This window comes from Bicyclus anynana, chromosome 11, assembly GCF_947172395.1.
Source record: "Bicyclus anynana chromosome 11, ilBicAnyn1.1, whole genome shotgun sequence".
In the NCBI taxonomy this organism is placed as follows: domain Eukaryota; kingdom Metazoa; phylum Arthropoda; class Insecta; order Lepidoptera; family Nymphalidae; genus Bicyclus; species Bicyclus anynana.
Window position 1 is genome coordinate 16,512,565 of NC_069093.1, and position 20,319 is coordinate 16,532,883.

At 40.6% G+C, this 20,319-nt stretch overlaps 3 protein-coding genes across 4 annotated transcripts in view; 2 read left to right on the forward strand and 1 right to left on the reverse strand.

Annotated features, from left to right (window-relative positions):
* LOC112049780 (monocarboxylate transporter 12) overlaps positions 1–1,549 on the reverse strand; it is a 48,208-nt gene extending 46,659 nt beyond the window's left edge. Inside the window, exon 1 of one of the 2 annotated variants that reach the window (XM_052884248.1) lies at positions 1,142–1,549. The gene's annotated coding sequence lies outside the window, so the exon portion shown is untranslated. The remainder of the gene's footprint in view (positions 1–1,141) is intronic. The other variant, XM_024087806.2, reaches the window with a different exon arrangement.
* Positions 1,550–3,501: 1,952 nt separating this feature from the next.
* On the forward strand, positions 3,502–5,582 carry LOC112049782 (baculoviral IAP repeat-containing protein 5). Its single transcript, XM_024087809.2, has 2 exons — positions 3,502–3,931; positions 4,942–5,582. The coding sequence occupies exons 1-2, from the start codon at positions 3,626–3,628 to the stop codon at positions 5,065–5,067; spliced, it is 432 nt and encodes a 143-aa protein (XP_023943577.1). The 5' UTR covers positions 3,502–3,625; the 3' UTR covers positions 5,068–5,582.
* Positions 5,583–6,285: 703 nt separating this feature from the next.
* Positions 6,286–20,314, forward strand: LOC112049778 (cilia- and flagella-associated protein 52). The gene is made up of 16 exons (XM_052884249.1): positions 6,286–6,409; positions 7,405–7,667; positions 8,487–8,691; positions 9,406–9,541; positions 10,206–10,354; positions 10,751–10,896; positions 11,438–11,622; positions 12,474–12,622; positions 13,354–13,499; positions 14,125–14,276; positions 14,962–15,106; positions 15,773–15,865; positions 17,695–17,838; positions 18,616–18,741; positions 19,282–19,471; positions 20,175–20,314. Exons 1-16 carry the CDS (start codon positions 6,364–6,366, stop codon positions 20,237–20,239), a joined length of 2,340 nt encoding a protein of 779 aa, XP_052740209.1. The 5' UTR covers positions 6,286–6,363; the 3' UTR covers positions 20,240–20,314.
* Positions 20,315–20,319: the final 5 nt, after the last annotated feature.

The window sequence follows — 20,319 nt, forward strand, 5'->3', positions numbered from 1 at the left end:
CCGAGAGATAAACTGATCATCAGAGAGTATGCAAACATTACACTTACTATTATACATATTAAAAGAAAACTGGGCCTTCCAAAATGGAAAAAGGATCTACAATAGAATTCATATTATCTGGGCTGCTGAGGCTTGGTACTCATATTAATTCACATAAGGGTACCTATGAAAGCCTCAATAGCTTAACGGTAAGAGCGGTCGGACTCATCACCTAGGGGTGGTGGTTCGATCCCCGCCCCGTTGGTCTATTGTCGTACCCACTCCTAGTCACAGTCTTTCCCGACTAGTTGACTAGTTGGAGGGAAATGGGAAGTTGGAGGAGAATGATAATATTGGGCATATCTTTTAAATAAAAAAAAGGGTTGGTCGACCCTCACCAGGTGGTCACCGACCACATCAAGCAAGTCCTAAGGTTCCCCTGGATGCAGGCAAGTCAGGATCGTGATGTTTGGAAGTGCCTACAAAAGTCCTGTAGTGGACATCTATCGGCTGATATGATGATGTTGATAATTGAGTAAGCTTGAGGCTATATGGTATTTTTAAACAACTAATAGAAGTATCAGTAAAATATGTCGTAAAAACTAGACAAACTTCTTCCTATTTTTTTAACCTACTTCAAAAAGAATGTCTATTATATATTATTTATAATGTCTATTATAATTATAATGGATTCTAGATGCACTTTGAACCTTGTGGATCTAACCATTCAAATATTTAATGTCTATGATGGAATTTGCAATAAAATTAAGTAGGTATTCAAATAAAATTGATAGCTTCAGTAGTAATAATAAACAACAAGAGTCCGTTATTTTAGAGTATGAATAACTTAATTAAAAAGTATGAATAATAAAATAATATCACATCGAAAGTTAAACTTGAAATCGAACTTATAGCTACGAGTTTGTTTTGAGTTTATTTTACCTTCGAAAATAATGACCTAAATTCGAAATTCAATTATCAATTTTTTAGCGTAAATCTCACCTGAATACCAAATTCAATGAAATTATGCATTTATGACAGAACAAATTCAAACTCCCCAAACGAAATTTATGGGTATTGGGTAATTTAATTACTTACAACTCTTCCATCTGGTAGACACCTTAGAATACTTAATTAAATAGTAAAACATAAATGCACTCACCAAAACGTTTCACGGGACTGGATAATGCTAGAAAACAGCTCGGACCATCGCAGAAACCGCGTAAAACATTAATACACTAGCTAACAACAAACTACGAGATGATTTAATTAAAAAAATAACAAAAGACTAGTACTAAAATATTAGGCACTTGTTTCGATGACTTAACTTTGGAAGATATAATTTTACGATTTGTTCACTTAGTAACTATTTGTACCGTAATTCTAATAAACTACCTTTCAAATATATATTAAAACACTAATTGAAATAAGGCAGACGTAAAGTGTAAACACAAAAATACTTTGTGAATCAAAAGCAAAACGCGCTGACGACCAAGCAGGCAGACGACAAACGACAATCAACCAATGACAATCTTGGAATTGGAATTTGGCAATTTGGAATTTATACGTCAACTTTCTCAGTCCCACAGACATCTGTTTCCCTCTTTGCTGTTGCTCAAATGGGATTGGCAAATGTCGTAATGGCGCTTTGATCGCTGGTTCCAAAATGGCTGTGTATATAGATAGAAGAAGTTAGTAAATAATTTATATTAATTATAATGACGTTTTGTGCTGTTCCGAAATATATTAAAACTGGAGTTTATAGATTCCTTGAAATTATTATAATAGGTAGGTTTTAAGGATTGAATTTGTTAATAAAACGCGCTACTTTTAAAATTTCCAGCTATAAAACGCCACAGACAGAATAGTACGTTTGGCACCAGCGCTGATAGCGCCACCTGCGTTTAGCTTTCACCTGCCATGGAATTTTCTGCCAGAAGTTCAAAGACTAAATTAATATGAATATTTACGACGATATTAATTATTAATTTATTAATTAATATCGATATATTTTGGATTTTAATCCATGTACTATGCGAAATTATTAGTGTTTATATTTTTGATACGAGTCAATTACAATATTGTAAAGTTTATAGACAGGTATTTAACAATCCCCTGTATTAGCCCGTTTATGTATGAAATTAAAGAATCAAAAGAGAAAAGGGTCTACAAAAATAACCACACCTCATGACCCCTATTAATGAATCGCCTTGTCTATAGATGTAAGGCCGGTTTAAAACCAACTAAACCATTCCATTTAAAACAAAAAAACCCGTTTAAAATACAAAAAAATACATTTTTTTCTGACCATATGTGTTTATGACTTCGTATTATTTTATAATATAATATAATAATAGAACTACTTTTTCTTGATTTTATATTGGTAGGGAGTAGGAATAACGTGATATACAGAGTTTTTTCAATAGATTTTAGCTAAGTAAGTGTATGAAATAATTTGGTAAATTATTTCATACACTTACTTAGCTAAAATCTATTGAAAAAACTCTGTGTTGGTAAATAGTAAATAAACATTTATCTTGGTTTATAACGATGCTAATCAAATTGTATCGGTTTAAAAAAACTCACACTCTTGCACTCTCGTTTACGTTAGTCGCCTCCAGACGATGGAACGTGCGACGTTGCCAACTCGCCTACCCTTCTTCTAAAATGTAAGTAGTGTGTGCGTGATATATTTAATATAATTAATAATTAATATGTAAAGTTTGGTATACCTACATAACATGTAGATACATATGTTACGTGTACTGGGTAATGTAGGCAGGTAGCTACTTTTTATAGATTTTTTAACTACCTAATAAAAATGAAATACGATGTCAGATGACCACAATTCATTATTTAATGAAGTATGAAACACATATATTTTATTTTCGTAGGTGTGTTTTAAACCTTTTAAAATGGTTTAAAACTGCAGAATTTTATTTAAAACGTTTTAAATCGGTTTATTTACATCTATAGCCTTGTCTCGTTTTTAAGTCCATGCGTAATGCGTCTAATACTTTCTCTGTCTTCGATTTTTGACTTCTATTTTTGTATATTTTTTCTTGGAGTAATATTTTTCTTTGGTTTATAATTTGTAGATGGTCTGAGCCTCAGACCAATTATAGAAGGACATGTATCGCACTCACAGTCACGAACAAAATTGTCTGTCATTTTCTGAGGAAAACGAGCTTAGATTTGGTATACATCTTATACTAAACTAGAAGTTTTTCCCCGTTTTTTACACAATTCAATTACACAAAAAGTTATTTTTTCGGAGCTCTTTAACCGACGAACACGATTACAACTATTTAACATCGATTCTATAGACACTGTTTTTATGATCGCATTAGGTCGTTGATCATATACTTTGACAGAAAAGTAACGTCTAGCGAGACAGGTCCTATACAATAATTGGTCTGAGGACTGAGCTATCTTTTTAGCCGTTTGCTGAGCAATGAGTATAGACTACAGACGAAGACGCCACAGATTCTGTTATTTTTATTTACTTGTCAAATTTAAAATTTGAATTTGAAGGAACAACGAACAACGAACTTGGTTTTGATGTTTTGATAAAACCAAAATATAATTTTAATAAATTAATTGGATTAGAAATTTGTTTGTTGAAACTCAACTCAAATATTTCAGAATGCTGAAAATGGAAAACATATTAGAAAATGTGGAAAGCCCTCTTCTATTTTTAGTCGAAGAACGTGTGAAAACATTCAAACATTGGCCTTTTGGTAGCAATGACAAGTGTAACGTTCGGAACATGGCTGAGGCGGGTTTCTATTCCGTGGCCACGGGCAAGGAAGATGCGGATTCAGCCAAGTGTTTCCTTTGCGGTAAGGAGTTGGACGGCTGGGAGCCAAGTGATGATCCTTGGGCGGAACACAAGAGTCACGCTGCTAAGTGTGCTTTCGTACAACTTGGCAGGCGAGAAGACGAATTGTTGGTAAGTCCCATCAGCTAAAGACAGAAAACGATTACATAAAGGCGATGTTAATGTTTGTCAGTCTATAAGGGATCTATATTTTGTAATGTAAACAAGATATTCTGATGTTTGTGCTAAATAATGACTGGTATTGTAATGTGTCATCAGACATGAAGTATAATCAGCTACGAGGAGTCTAAACAAACTGATTCCTAGCGGCTTACCTTTTAAAAAATTATACATACTCGTACATATTCATAATTATAACTTATTTTATGTTATGTGATTGTAATGTTCCATGTTTACGCACGAAATAGGTATAAAATATTACTACAGTATTTCTAAAAAGACTAAAATAACTGGGCATTAGCATTTCTGAAAAGACTAAAATATAAAAGACTGGGTATAATGCTTCTCCTTTTTAAAACTAGTCTGGCTGAAAAGCCAATATAATTAAAATACCAATTATTGTATTTACTCCTCCAACTCTGTTCATCAGGAATCCTGGCTAGGACCACCCTACTGGCACAGACATAATGCCAAGCAATTTAGCATTCCAGTATTATGTGTAGAAACCAAAAGGGCTGTAGATTTTCATTCTACTCCTAATAAATTAGCCTACTTCCATCTTATATTGTATCATTACTTACCATCAGGTGAAATTTTGGTCAAGGACTAAGTTCTAAATAATAAAACAAAAACCATGAATTTTTGTCATGTCAGCATCATGCAAAAACAACTTTCTAAGGAATTCATTCTTTTGTTTACAAATTGGGATTGCATGTAGACTGTTCTTGACCTTGACTAAATAGAAGTAATGGACTTAATACATTATCATATACTTAGTTGCTCCCAAACTCACTTGTATAATGACTAAAAATTTTTAGTCGTACATTTTTCTTCTTTTTATTTAATGCCAAGTCTATAATGCCATAAAATGTGCATTGTACAGTCCCATTATTGTTGTTAAATAGATTTTACACTTGTAGTTGCAAAAGTTTATTTTACTTTTGTATTTATGTTTGTTACAGCTTTCTGAATTCCTATCAGTCATAAAACAATACATGATCAATGAAAGGAAGAGAGTGGCTGAGCTTGCCAAGGAGCAAATTGATGAAAGAGCAAAGCTTGTCAAGAGACATCTTAGCAGAAAGTGATCAGTGTGTTAAACTTACTGTTTTATAATCATATGAACTGGGACTAAAGACTGCAGGTTGCATGTTAAGATGGTGATATGATAATCAGATTTATTCTTCCTTGTGAACACAGAAGTCTTAGTAATGATGCATTTTTTTTATAGTGTTGGTTTCAATATCTCGTTGATATTGACAGTCTTACCACTAAGATTATTATGTATAGGTGTGTGTTACAGGAATAGTCGGATAATTTGAATTACTTTGTATGAAAACATATAGATACTATTTTAGTTTTAGAATAAGGAATATGTAGTTGGCATGTCAAAAATTTCATTTGCCTGGAAAGTCTAGTTTAAACACTAGAACTTGTGATTTAGAGTCTGACATCTTTAGGTGACTATTGAATGATTGAGATTTGTTAGTAGCTGAAAACCAAGTTGCAAATTATCTGGACTCATGTGAATTTGAAGTCAGATGTTACTATGTGTGAAATTTTGTTATAATAATGATTTTTTTCTAATAAAGTGTTAAAACTACATACTGTTTTTCATTAATAAATTTAAAGTTTTACCTGATCTGTGTGTGTGTGATCTGATCTGTAAAGTGTATCTAAAGTTACTTGTTTAATATGCTGTCACGCCTAAGTTATAAAACCAATTTAAAAAATTCTAATGGAAAGCTACACTATCTGCTAATAACATAGGCTACATTTTGTCCCTATATTCCCACTGAAGAGGGGAGTAGGTACGCAGTATCAGTCAGTATATGGCTGCCTGTCCACTGAAGCGGAGCAAGGCAGCGGAGCCGAGAAACGGAGAAATATTAACCAATAGGATTGCACCAAATCTCCGCTTCTCTTAACTGGACAGAGACTTGCAAGCTATGTTAATTATTTCAACCGGTACGCGGAGCGGAGATACGGAGCGGGGTGTATTAAATTTAACATTTATTTATTTAACATAGTCTGCAATTCTGCTCCGGTAGGAAGACAGTACGCGACTCCGCTCCGCATTAGTCCGTTTCTCCGCTACGCTCCCTTGCTCCGCTTTGGCTTTAGGCAGCCTTATACAATGTTTACAACAGGTGTTTATGAAATGTTTCGAGTAGACGAAACAACCAACACTGGCTGCGTAATTGGTTTCGTCTAAAGCTTGCTTTAGCACCTAGCTTTCTCTGTCTATGACCTATGCTTTAGTAACTACCATAGCAACAATGTTTACTGTTTACCTAGCAACCAAAGCAACAGACAAAGCTGTCAAGCTTCTTCAACTTGTCACAATTTGTTTATAAACTTAAAAGACTGAGTAATCTAAGGAAATGGATGTTAAAAATTTGGAACCCTATGCTATAATAGGATTTGACGGTAAGTACCTAAACATTTTCGTTATACTGTACAATCTTACATTGTTTTTAAAAGTAACGGCACCATAAGCAACGATGAAGACCACGACCATTGGCCGCAACGACCAAGTTAACTGAGGAACATGAACATAACGCGCTTGGTCGCAGACTGGGCCTGCACGACTGGTCTTTGTTATTTATTTGCGTGTGCTATGAGCGTTCGCCCACTAGTTCTGTTTCAGTGAATGCATCATGTCGGCCAGTATTGCGCGAGCAGAATAAGAACTGACAATCGATCTTTTGCGACCACAGCCAATAATCGTGGCCGCATAATGCACGAGACAGACGCGTCTCTAGGATGTAGCACCTGAATGCAATCATTGTTTTTCTGGTTGTGAAAGGCTCCATAATGGGACCGCAGCGGCGTTATCATTTTGGATGAGCGCAGAAGGTTGAAGAAGAAAAGGGACGGAACGACTCTATCGGCGTCTCCTGTAAGACTCGGACCACGGCTAAGAGGGACGTTTTGGGAGGGTGAATGGTGCAATCATTACCCTAGCGCTATCTAATAAACGCGCGGTCAAAATGGAATAGGCAAGAATAGGTCAAATTAAAAAAAAATGTCTTTAAGTAGGTATATACACGGCCGGCACCTACAGCCTTTCTTGATGAATACTGTTTACCAACAAATAAATTAGAAATTAAGGTAGAAAACGCATATCATTTCATAACTTACTTGTTTTAAATTATGTATGGTTTGTTTATAAAATGTTATGTGAAATATATTAACCATATTTAACTGTTCTAAGCTTATCAATCAAATTAATTTTCATTAATTTGAGAACAAGTTAATTATATTTATTAATAGGTGTGTAATGACTAGTTTATACCCTCATTTCTAATTTGTTTGTTGGTAAACAGTACTCAGCAAGAAAGGCTGTAGTATAGGTTAAGACTCCTCTGGCACGAGGCCCCCCTAAGTCTAGCTGCATTATTTGTATCTCAATGCTTGTACAGGTTCAGCAATCAAAGGTCTAAAAATCCACGCGGATGGCCAACACATCGTCTACCCAATGGGCAATAAAGTCTGCGTTCAGGACTGGAAGACGAAGAAGATGTTCTTCCTTAGCGGTCACACGAACAGTGTGTCCACGGTAGCCGTGTCCCCTAAAGGCACGTACATCGGCTCAGGGCAGATCAACCATATCGGCTTCAAGGCATCAGCTAAATTGTGGGACTTTAAGAAGAGGACTTGTCTTGGCAGCCATGAGTTACACAAGGTTAGAAGTATCCATTCCATTATTTATAACTATCGTACGTATCGTACATCTTACACTGCGTACGCGTGAAATTCGATTCGATTTTAGTGGGTGCCATTGCCATTTTCGGGATAAAAAGCAGCCTGGGTAAGTCACTGTCATCATGATCACCATTAACAGCCGATGGACGTCCACGGCTAGACACAGTCTCTCGAGTCAGCATCCAGCGGCTCCCTGCAACTAGCTCGATGTCCTCAGTCCACCGGGGGATCGATCAATACTACACTTTCCGGTGCGGGGTCGCCATTCAACTAACTACCCCAATGTTCATCTTTGAACTACTTATATGGTCTGCCCATTTCCACGTGACTCGCACAGCTTTGGTTTTCTGCGGATCTCCTCATTTCTTTCACCTGTGAGGGTTCCCATTCCCGTAGGAATACCTATTCAATGCAAACAAACAATCAAATATTTCCTCTTTGTAATATTACCTCATCATCATCATTATCAACCCATATTCGGCTCACTACTGAGCTCGAGTCTCCTCTCAAAATGAGAGGGGTTAGGCCAATAGTTCACCACGCTGGCCCAATGCGGATTGGCAGACTTCACACACGCAGAGAAATAAGAGAATTCTCTGGTATGCAGGTTTCCTTACGATGTTTTCCTTTACAATTTGAGACGCGCGATATTTAGTTTCTTAAAATACATACAACTGAAAAGTTGGAGGTGCATGCCCCGGACAGGATTTGAACCCACAGAATCAGATCAGAAATCTTTCCTCTTTGTAATATTACCTAGCTGATGAAATATAAGCAAATGTCGACGTGAATGGTTCAGGTGCGCGTAGAAGCCCTAGCGTTCTCGTCGGACGAGCGCTACATGGTGTCGCTGGGCGGGCGCGACGACGGCTGCGTGGTGCTGTGGGACTGCGGCGCCGGCTCGGCCACCGGCACCGCGCCCGCCGCGCGCCTCACCACCGGCGACGCCGTCACGCTCACGCCGCTCCACCGCAGGGCCAACTCCTTCGTCACCGGCGGGGACTGTGAGCAGACTGTTCAAGTGATAACTACCTACTTCATCCCCCCCACCAGGTCTTCAAGAGAGTCGCAGGGACTTTTTGCTTTGCTTATTTTTGATGACATTGGCGGTGGGCGAGTCTAGATGATTACGTCAGCAGTAGTTATCTAATACTTTTGTACACATACTCGTACCTATATCTACCTATTGCAACTTACTTTTTTTTTTAATGCAGATAGGCTCGCATTTGACCATGATCTAACCTGATGGTAAGTGTAGATACCGTCTAAGATTTGACACGCTTGCCTAGAAGGTGCCTATTCACTCTTGTTGCATTGTTGCACTTTTGGTGCATGAAGATACCCAAGTTATAATATTCAGGAAACACAGACTTGGGAAGGGTATTCCAAACCTTAGCCGTGCGTATGAGAAAAGAAGACGCAAAGCGTTTTGTACGGGTCCTAGGGACATCTACAACATAGGGAAAAGTTACATATAGTGAATGTTTGAAAACAAAACGCATTGTCGGGCGATTTTCACAAATAGAAAAATTTCATAAATTCATACGTAATGTTCGTTGTTAAATTGTTAAAAAAGTGGGGGGATGGTACTTAAAAGCTTTGCTTACTTTAAATAACAGGGGTGTAAATATTTTTAATAAATCTGCTTATCTACGTAATACTTAAACGAGCTACACGTGGTCGGGAGTTTTATATTTACTTACATTGGTTGTCTCCAGCGAACCTCCGCGTGTGGAACATCCGCGCGGAGAGCAAGGCGCTGGACGTGGTGGACGTGTCGCTGGGCAAGCTGCGGCGCTGCGTGCGCTGCGTCACCGTCAGCGCCGACGACGCGTACGGCTACGCCGGCACCACGTGCGTGCTCACTAGAGCCATATCCCATTAGTTCGTTGCTTTAGAGGAGGCGCACACGATGCGTTGCAGCGGTATCGCTACGTCGTCTTACATAGAAATATCTGTGGCATGTCACACGATGCGCTCCGGCGCCGCACCGGACTTGCAACCGCCGGGACGAGACGGGGAGGGGTGAATGCGTTGCGACGACGGAGCGGCACCGCTCAGTTGTCTATGCGTCACAACATTACTTTATTAACAGACCGCCCAACGCTGCTGCGACACAACAACGTTGCGGCGCCGCACCGCTCGTGTGCTCACTGATACGGTAAAATCTTTGCCATGCGGCGCCGCAACGCATCGCCGTTGCGGCGACGGGTGGTGTCCGTCCGTGATCGTCGATCGTCCATTTCAATCCGTTGTCGAACTGACTGAATGCGTGCATCGTCCTCTTGTACTGCGTCGTCGTGAGTCGTCGCAACACAGATGTGGCATACAATGCGATGACACGTTGCGATAACGCAACGCATCAAATTAATTTTTTCAACCGACTTCTTAATGCAATAATTTAAACAATGCAATACAAATAAATAAATAAATATACCTACCTAGGGCCATAATTTGTTTAAAAAAATATTCGTTAACCTTAAACTTTAGTTTGTGTATAGTTGTTATGGTTTCTCAGTTCAGGCGACATGATAAAGTTCTCGATCAACTACCCGCCGGAGCCGACCGCGCCCGTCGCCAACATCAAGCCGACGCTGCTGGGCTGCCTTGCCAAGTGCGGGCCCTGGCGGAAGGGGAAACGACCGGACTCCGTGTGCTACAGCCAAGGTAAACAACATCATCATTCATCATAAACCTCATTATCCCTATTTAAGCATCATTATGAATCAACTGCTGAATTTATACCTCAGCAGCCCTCTCTATTTTTGGCTTTTTGCACCCAATCCATGCCAGTCACCTTCCTGAGGTCGCCGCTCTACCTATCGCGCATTCACCGGGAGTGTCTCACACTCTGCTTACGAAGACATTGTCTCCACTCAAGGAATCGAAGACATACCGACTTTAACGACGATTAAGGCATAAAATCCTAATAAGTGTCGCTCCAAAAAAAAGACCTTAGTTATTTCCTAATTGACGTAGGTATACCCTCAACAAAATAGTCATAACTCATAAGCCATAAGACCGTTTGATATAGAAAATTAATTATTTTATTCATTTTCGCAGGTATAGAATCTATACTGATAATGTCGGACGGCTGTCTGATCGTGGGTGCCGGAGACGGCACCGTGGACGTCCTGGATGAGATCAACTGGAAGGGTGAATTTCCTAAAGGGAAGATTTTAGATCCTAACAGACCGCATTTTAGAGCGGTGAGTGTAATCAATTACCTGTTTTATGTTTCAGCCTTAGCACTGTGGGTTGATATAATAGGCGGGTCATGATGAATGCAAACTTGTAATGTGGCAGGGCACCTTCCTTTTTGGGCCATTCCTACCTTCGCGTTACTCGATACTAGGTTCTGGGGAAGCCTCAGACCTACTGAGGAATGAAAAGAAACAATGGTACCTTGCTAGATTTTATCAATACCTACGTATTTAATATTTATCACTACGATAGCACTATTCTTAGTTTAACGGGGTGCCCTTATTTAGAGGAGTTAAAGGTCTTATGCTATACTACGGTAGGTGTAACGCGAGGCTAGCATACAGCTTTTCCCCGGAGAAAAGAGCGACTACCCCGGAGCATCCTTCCTGGGTACAGGACATCGCTATCGATGTGAACAGTCACTAAGGTCACTAAGCCGTTTAGTCAGTCCCATGTCCACGACGCGCATCGCGGTCGATTACTTACATAATTGCAGCCAAGCGCTCGCCTATACAATCCAAAAAAATAAGCTAATAAAACCATCAGCTCAAGACAACAAAGCTGGAAGGCAGCATCACATCGCTGGAGCTGCTGACGCCAGCGTCGGGCGCGCGACTGCTGCTGGCCGGCACGCGCTCCAGCGAGATCTACGCCATCGAGCTGGACTCCTTCGTGCCCACGCTCGTGGTCACCTGCCACCGCTGCGCCATCAACGCCATTGCCTTCCCGAGGTGACGTCACCTCTGTAACAACTACTGATTTATCAGCTACGGGGATAAAATATAGCCTATTACAGGACTCGCTCAAGCTTCGCTCTGATTCATTCTCTACTCCCACTCTACACCTACCCTACCTTACTCCCATCCTACCCCTACCATTTTTAGTCACAAATAGTCTGCATACCAATTTTTAGCTTTTTACCTAGAAAATTGCGGAAAACTCCATACATATTTCCACCCCCCTTTTTTAAGGAAGTGAGGGATTAGAAAGAGACAAAAAGTTGCCTATGTCACTCTCCACCCTTTCAACTATCTCCATTTGGAAAATCACGTCATTCGTCGCTTCGTTTTGCCGTGAAAGACGGACAAACAAACAAACAGACAGACAGACACTTTCACATTTATAATATAGATGACACTCACAAATAAAGTTGCTTTCTATTGGTAAATGATTTTTCTAAATCGGTTCAGGAGATCCAGAGATTACCCCCTGCAACACCACAAACTTTACCTCTTTAAAATTAGTCTATATAGGTTCTTTACTGAAGCAGCATCAGGGGGAATTTAGAAGACCTGCTAGAGGGGAGCGCGAATGCTTGAAAATTATCTTTGTACATTAAGAGCTTCTAGATATTTCGTGATGAGTGACCTTTCGCTTCTAAATATTAAGATAGGTTCCTTAATAAGCTATGGGTTCTTTGATAGAACTGTTGCAGCACCAGTAGGGATTTGAACTTACTTGAAACCCCTGCCAGAGTGAAGCCCGGGAACTGGAAAATTAACTTGATGAATTACATCTTCTATGACAAAAATACCTCATCAAACGATCAAAGTCTTCATGTTTGTGCTACTTAACCTCTCAGGGGCATGTCGGGGGTGTTCGCGACGGCGGGCGGCGGCGACGTGCGCGTGTGGTGCGTGGACTCGGCGCAGGAGCTGCTGCGCATCGTGGTGCCCAACTTCACGTGCGCCGCCGTACTGTTCTCCGCTGACGGCAAGTCCATCGTCACCGGTGAGACATTCTCAATGGCAGACACAAGGGCGTCCCCAAAGGAAGTCAACCCTCCCCCTAGATTTCTTAGATCAACCAAAGTCCCAAGGTCAGTTATTCAGATAGACTTGAATATGTTGACTTGATATTAAATTGTTGACAGCTGAGCTGAACATCCTTTCTTTGGAAGGGTTACAAACAGGTAAGTATGCTGTCATATGATATGATACCGTCTGTCATGTTTAAATTTGAATAAATTTATTTTCATATTTTATTTTACTTGATTTGGAATTCCAATCGCCGTAGAAGAGGTGCTCGAAGCAACTCGTGCTACAAGTGTAAAGCTTCTTTCTCTTGACTTCCTGCAATTCAATTAATATTTCTCATCATCATGGAAGCATGCGTGTGATATGCATTTACCATCTACATCTACCGACCACCTGTATATATATAATGCATGTATCTGCAAATAAATAAATTGATTGATTGATTGATAGTGCTAAGTCATTATTGTCGCCCATTCGGCAACCCCTGTCTTAAATTACAGGCGCAATATTTGATGTGTTTCTAGAGAGGGTGCTATGCAGGCTATCGATCTGCTTATGACTTAACAATCGAAGTGTCTCCGCAATCCTTTAAATATAGTGATATAATCCATATGGATTTTGATCGAAGTTGAGAAGACATCGCGATTGTTCTTTAGACAATAGTCGTCTGGATACTGATGCCGCAGTTAATTCGATGGTTTCCAGGTTGGAACGACGGCAACATCCGCGCGTTCACGCCGCTCACCGGCCGCCTCATATACTGCATCTACAACACGCACAACAAGGGCACCTCCGCACTCGACATGACCAAAGATGGCCGCACCCTCATATCTGGGGGATGTGAAGGACAGGTGATTCTCATTGTCATACTGTCAGCACTCACTGTTATTACTACTAGTCTACTCTCAAAATGAGAGGGGTTAGGCCAATAGTCCATGACACTGGCCCAATACGGATTGGCAGACTTCACACACGTAAAGAATTAAGAAAATTCTCAGGTTTCCTCAGGATGTTTTTCCTTCACCGTTTGAGATACGTGATATTTAACTTCTTAAAATGCACTTAACTGAAGAGCTGAAGTGCATTTTAAGAAAGGTTGAGGTTTTCTTAATTTCCGAAGGCTGTGGCTAGTACCACCCTACCGGCACAGACGTTCCGCCAAGCGATTTAGCGTTCCAGTGCGATGTCGTGTTGAATCCGAAATTATGTAGATTTCATCCTAAGTACTCCTAACAAATTAACCCGCTTCCTTCTTAGATTGTATCATCACTTACCATTAGGTGAGATTGTAGTCAAGAGCTAACTTGTAGCGAATAAAAAAAGAGGTTTTTTTTAATCAGGCTGATCAAGTGGATCAGCCCACAGTCAGTCATTGGCGAACTCTTTCATCAGAGAGGAAGAATCATTAAATGGCCTAAATGTTCCCAAGCTAATTCCATACCAATGTCTTCTAATGTATAACCGGTGTGGTGTTAGGTGCGCGTATGGGACATCCAGCCGCAGCAGCAGAACCTGAAGAAGGTGCTGAAGGAGCACAAGAGCCCCGTGTCCGCCATCCAGGTGTCGCCCAACGACTGCGAGGCCGTCAGCGCGGGCACCGACGGCTCCTGCATCATATGGGACCTGCTGTAAGTGTGCTGTCAGTCGCAGCCGGAATACTGGGCCACCTAAGTGGTCTAGCTTAATAAAGCCAATCTTGGACAGAGGAGGCTATTTTAGTCCGTGCAAGTTGGACTTGCCCTGTCGACAGGATTCCGCAGGGACATTATTTATGTAGGAGACATAAATACGTTCTTATAGTACTTTTTCTGATTATATAGATACTTGATCTCAGTCCATTAAGTGAGGAGTCACCATGAGCTTATTTTAACTGCTCCCTACAAGCAAGACCCTCTCCATAGGGGAGAGACTGTAATGCTTTGTTTTCGGTTGGCGAGCGTAAGGCGATAATAATTTTTAACTCTGTGCAGACGTTCATGATATTAATTGTGACCGATAGCTAAGTTATACTTTCCAATGCCCGGTCTATCCGAGTATCTCTATTATAGGTTGATAATTTTTACAAAAAAACTCTCTCAACTCAAATTTTACTTAGCAAAGAAATTAGGACTATTTTAAAGGCCAAGTATACGGGCGTCGGTATCAAAACAATAAGTATTGTTTAGTTATCCCACTTCTGAAATGCCTTTTACATCTCAGAAGTGGGATAACTAAACAATACTTAACTCCCCTCAAACTCAACATCCCATAGCAATCACTTAGACTAACCACGGTACCAACGAGTCCCTAGTAAACTACTGCTTGCCTCTGTAGGTCGCTCTCGCGTCGGCAAGTGATGTACGCAAACACGTTGTTCATGTGCGTGTGCTTCGAGCCGCTGGGCTGCCAGCTGCTGACAGGCGGCACCGACCGCCGCGTGGCCTACTGGGAGGCAGGCAGCGGCAACCTGGCCAGAGAGGTGACTCTACCTCATCCTTATCAACTCATATTCACTGCTGAGCTCAATTCTCCTCGAACAATGAGAGGGGTTAGGCCAATAGTCCACCACGCTGGCCCAATGCGGATTGGCAGACTTTACACACGCAGAGAATTAAGAAAAAGTCTCTGGTATGCAGGTTTCCTCGCGATGTTTTTTCTTCACTATTTGAGACACGTGATATTTAATTTCTTAAAATGCACACAATTGAAAAGTTGGAGGTGCAGGCCCTGGACCGGATTCGAACCCACACCCCGCGGAATCGGTGGCAGAGGTCATATCCATTGGGCTAGCACGACTCTACCTACTCTATATTTCTAATATTTCTAACATTCTATGTAGGAAAGATATTCTTTTATGTAACGAATCAACTCAAAAACTACTCTGATTTGAAAAATCATTTTACCAATAGATAGCTACATTATCAGGTTACGCCCTGATGGGATGGGATATGTTAAATGGGGCATGGGATATATTAGGTCCTTACATATGAAATTGGTGTTTTGTCGGCCACTTTGATCTGAAATATCCCCTCGTTGGTAACGGCCGGAGACCAGAGTTGAGAATAAAAAATTTAAGAAGCAGATCCATCGCAAACAAAACTTAGTTCATTACCGTGGTATGAATAGCGTTTTATCTCTTATCTAGTTGGAAGCCAGCAAGCAGGGCGCGATCAATGGCGTCCACATCACACAGGACGGACGCCTCTTCGTGACCGGTGGCAACGATCAGATGGTCAAAGTTAGTTGATCCACTCTTACTATTTCTATTTTGTTTCTATTTCATTCAACGGACTTCATAAAACACAACGATACGCCATAATAGAGGAGTGGAATCCCTCAATTCGGGATTTACTCGAGAGTGGCAGATATTAAAAGGAAAGATACTTAGCTTTGTTGAGGACCTCCATCTATATACCTAGTAGATATAAGCCCTTAATAAATATTATTTTGGGTTCGTTTAGGGCAACCCGCATTTTCCGTCTGTTTTTCCTGCAAATACTTACTAATAAACAATACGCACACAGTATTTCCCTTTATATGAGAGGGCAAACCTTGCGATTCGGCTTGCCCCTGAGAATTGGCCATGGAAGGTTCCATCTGTTTATTTTAAGAGCATTATACTGTGTCGTTTCAAACACCTCAGATATAAAGTTTTATTTTTGTGTATTTACAACCTGTTTTTCCAATATTCGGAAAACTGTTAAAATGTAATATTAAACTTGGAGGGCAAGTGATTCAGTGACTTGTTTAACAATGACTAATTTATTCCCTTTTTAACCGACTTCAAAAAGGAGGAGGTTCTCAATTCGGTCGGTATTTTTTTTTTTTTTTATGTATGTACACCGATTACTCAAAGACGCCTGGACCGATTTCAAAAATTCTTTTTTTGTTTGAAACGGTATAGTCCCCATTTGGTCCCATTGCCATCATGACAAGATCTGATGATGGAATCTTGGAGAAATTGAGGGGAACTTTCGAAAATTATATAGGTGTCTAGTGTGTTCGTGAACTTTTCCATTTAGTGCCTTTAAGAAATACAAAATTATGAAGGTTTAAAATCGATCTGATGATGGAGTCCTAAAACAGACAAGGGAACTCCTTGGCGATTTATAGCAGTTACCTTGTGTTTGGGCTTGATTAATTTGTCTTAATGAGAACTTTCCACATAGATAGGTTGTGACTGTCATTTAGGGGTTTGGTGATGAAGACCACGGACAATTAAGGGAACTCCTTAACAGTTAACAGTAACTACCTTGTGTTTGGCCTTGATTAATTCGTATTGCTGAGAACTTTCTACCTAGATGAGTTGTGTCTGTTATTAGGGGTCTGATGATGAAGACCAAGGTCAATGAAGGGAACCCCTTGACGGTTTACGGTAGCTACCTTGTGCTTGGGCTTGATTAATTTGTATTGCTAAGAATTTTGTACCAAGATGGGTTGTGACTGTCATTAGGGGTCTGATGTATTCGTTTGAGATGAAATTTTACACTAAAAATTGAAAAATAATAAAAATTTTAATAAAAAAAATACAACCGACTTCAAAACCTAAAAACGTACCCACTAAACTAAAAAGCGAAAAATAACATCATAATATGTTCTACCTGCTGATCAGTATGAAGTCGGTGCTTAGCCGGTGTTGTCTTAATTTAAGCCATTTCTGACAGGACCACATGAAACAACATTGTCTGCAAAATCTAAATCTATAAGATATGCTCACATGGCTTGAATTAATACATCACCGGCTTAGCACCGCCTTCATACTGCTCAGCAGGTAGAACATATTATGATGTTATTTTTCGCTTTTTAGTTTAGTGGGTACGTTTTTAGGTTTTGAAGTCGGTTGTATTTTTTTTATTAAAATTTTTGTTTATCTATATTACCATTATAAAGAGGTAAAGCTTGTGGTTTTATAGGGGGTAATCTCTTAAACTACTGAACCGAGTTTGAAAATTCTTTTACCACCAGATAGGCACGGTATTTGTGAGTTTCATAGGCTACATTTTATATCCGTATTTTCACGAGAACGGGAACTACGCGGGTGGAAAAGGTTTACTTATAATGTTACAGTTGTGGAAGTACCAGGAGGGCATATACACGCACGTAGGGCTCGGTCACGCCGGCGCGGTGACGTGCGCGCGCTTCAGTCCCGACGCGCGCCGCGTCGTCAGCTGCTGCGCCGCCGGCTCCATCATCATATGGAACATGCCGGAGGTACGTCATACACACATGCAGGGCTTCCATCATCAACTCAGACCAATTATTGTATTGGATAGGACCTGCCTCGCTAGACGTTACTTTTCTGCCGAAGTATATGATCAACGATCTAATGCGATTATAAAAACTGTCTATATAGTATCGATGTTTTATAGTTGTAATTGTATTCGTCGGTTAAAGAGCTCCGTAAAAATACCTTTTTTTTTTGTAGTTAAATGGTGTAAAAAAACGGCCAAATCTAAACTCGTTTTCCTCAGAATATGACAGACAATTTTGTACGTCAATTTGGGTGAGATACTAGTCCTTTTTTAATTGGTCTGAGATCATCAAATGCGACATGCCGGAATTAAGATGCGATGATTCTGATTCTTAAGATGCGGATATGTGGACGCCTTTTTTTTTTGTCGCTGGGAAATGCGTTTACGCATCCCGTCCGGAGACTCCACAGTCAGAGCTGTGCAGTCTACGGCCGGGTATGTGGGACTCGCTGAACACCAGAATACCCACTAAAACCCAGCGGGGCCTTCTGCGTCATATTGGGATGTAAAACGATCGCGAAGTGCATGCACTTTGACATCCCGACGCGCTCTTCGCTTCATCTGGAGGACGCTAAATGGTGTGTCTGGTTCATGACGACATATTAGTATCCTCCCGCGCTGGACTCTTTTCGGCCGCGGCTGGGGGCCGTTTCCTCCTTTAACAGAAGGGGGGCAACAGCGGATATGTGGACGCCTACCATAAGAGTTAATGTATCACATTGTGCATGTCACCCAGGTGTACCTGCGAGACAGCCAGCAGTCCGGCGAGCAATCCCTGCAGCAGCAGCTGCGTCTGCCGCTCGAGCACAGGCCGCGCGCGGGCGGGGACCGGCCCAACAAGCTTCCCGCCGCGCCTTCCAAGGTCACTTTATCATTAACAATTCTTTTTATATGACTATTTTAATGGCCCACTGCAGGGAGACCCCAGAAAGCCCAGTGTTGCTCGACCCCCATTAGGTGGACAGCGGAAAGAGGTAGCCGCTGGATGCTGGCGGCTCGAGACGGCTGTGCCTGGAGGTCCATTCATGTGACCTATGTCCAGCAGTGGACGACCATCGGCTGTTAATGGTAACGATGATGACAGGGCCAGAATTCTCTCCGTATATATTATGAGATATGGAGACTCTCCACGCTGGTTTAATGTGGGTTGGCGGTATTTGGGTATAATAATGTTCAATTAATGACCACTGTCGGATATTAACTCAGACTAATTATATAAGGACTAGTATCGCACCTAAATTCATGAACAAAATTGTTTGTCATTTTCTGAAAACGAGCTTAGATTTGATATATACCAACCTATTGTATTCTTTACTAAACTAGAAGTTTTTGCCCGCTTTTTACACCATTATTTTTTAAAAAATATTTTATAAAAAAAAAATCTATGGACTTCACATGACAGGTGGAAAAAATCGAATCGATGGATACGACGCGCAGCAGCGTGCACTCGTGCTGCCCGTGCGACGCTGCGCAGTCTAAGCGGTCCGACAAGTCCGACAAATCCGACAAGTCCAACAAGTCCAACAAGTCCAACGGCCCCAACAGAAGCCCTCTGCAAACCGGCGCCGGCGTCAAGTGCTGCAAACCGCCTGGTAAAGACTTTGGGACCTATGTGTATCTCATTGATTCTAATAATGAGTCACTCCTCACTACATCGTTTTATAACATAGTTATTTCAACAAAATGATGATAAGTACGCCATATTAATCCTACTAATATTATAAACGCGAAAGTTTATATGTTTGTCACTCTTTAACGCCGCAACTACTGAACCGATATGGCTGTAATTTGGAATGGAAATAGATTTTACTCTGGATTAACACATATTCATGGTTTCCGAAGGATATGTGAAAAACTATATTTTTCTTGCGGATGAAGTCGCGGGCGTCCGCTAGTTTATTATAAAACACGGCTAAAACTCGGCACGATCCAAAATTTGGATGTGGATCGTCCGCGTTGCAAGAACGATCTCATAAATCATCAATTTATTAGAAAGATAAAAGACCACTCCTAGAACCAGAACGCACCTTTATTCCCAACTCCTAAATCCTCTCTCTCCTAAATAAACTCTCAACGCGCTCTGCGAGCAGCAGCACGCGCCGCCGTGTATAATCCAGCTCATGACTAAGGGTCCCGTAAGGGATCGAAATTAGTCGGGCAGTAGTGTCATAATAAATTAGCATGCGAAGCCTACTGCTGTGGGGTCGCCATTCCAGTACCTAAATAGGATTCGAAATATGGAATGGTCAATTGGATTTTTTGTGGAATAATAATTTTTCAATACTTTATTTTCAGATAATCTACCTACAAGGACTACAAGCAAGGATTACATAAATAGCAACAGTGATAAGAAGAAATAGCGTGTCCTCAAGCCAAAATCTACTTGTATTCATATTATTTATTATTTTTATAACTATTTATAGTAAAATAAAAACTGTTC

Bases quoted from the DNA above. Each gene is read 5' to 3' on its own strand.
- LOC112049782 (XM_024087809.2), top strand. From the start codon at position 3,626: ATGCTGAAAATGGAAAACATATTAGAAAATGTGGAAAGCCCTCTTCTA. The intron at 3,932-4,941 runs GTAAGTCCCATC...TGTTTGTTACAG, and splicing joins GGCGAGAAGACGAATTGTTG to CTTTCTGAATTCCTATCAGT.
- LOC112049778 (XM_052884249.1), top strand. From the start codon at position 6,364: ATGGATGTTAAAAATTTGGAACCCTATGCTATAATAGGATTTGACG. The intron at 6,410-7,404 runs GTAAGTACCTAA...ATGCTTGTACAG, and splicing joins TGCTATAATAGGATTTGACG to GTTCAGCAATCAAAGGTCTA. The intron at 17,839-18,615 runs GTACGTCATACA...CATGTCACCCAG, and splicing joins TCATATGGAACATGCCGGAG to GTGTACCTGCGAGACAGCCA.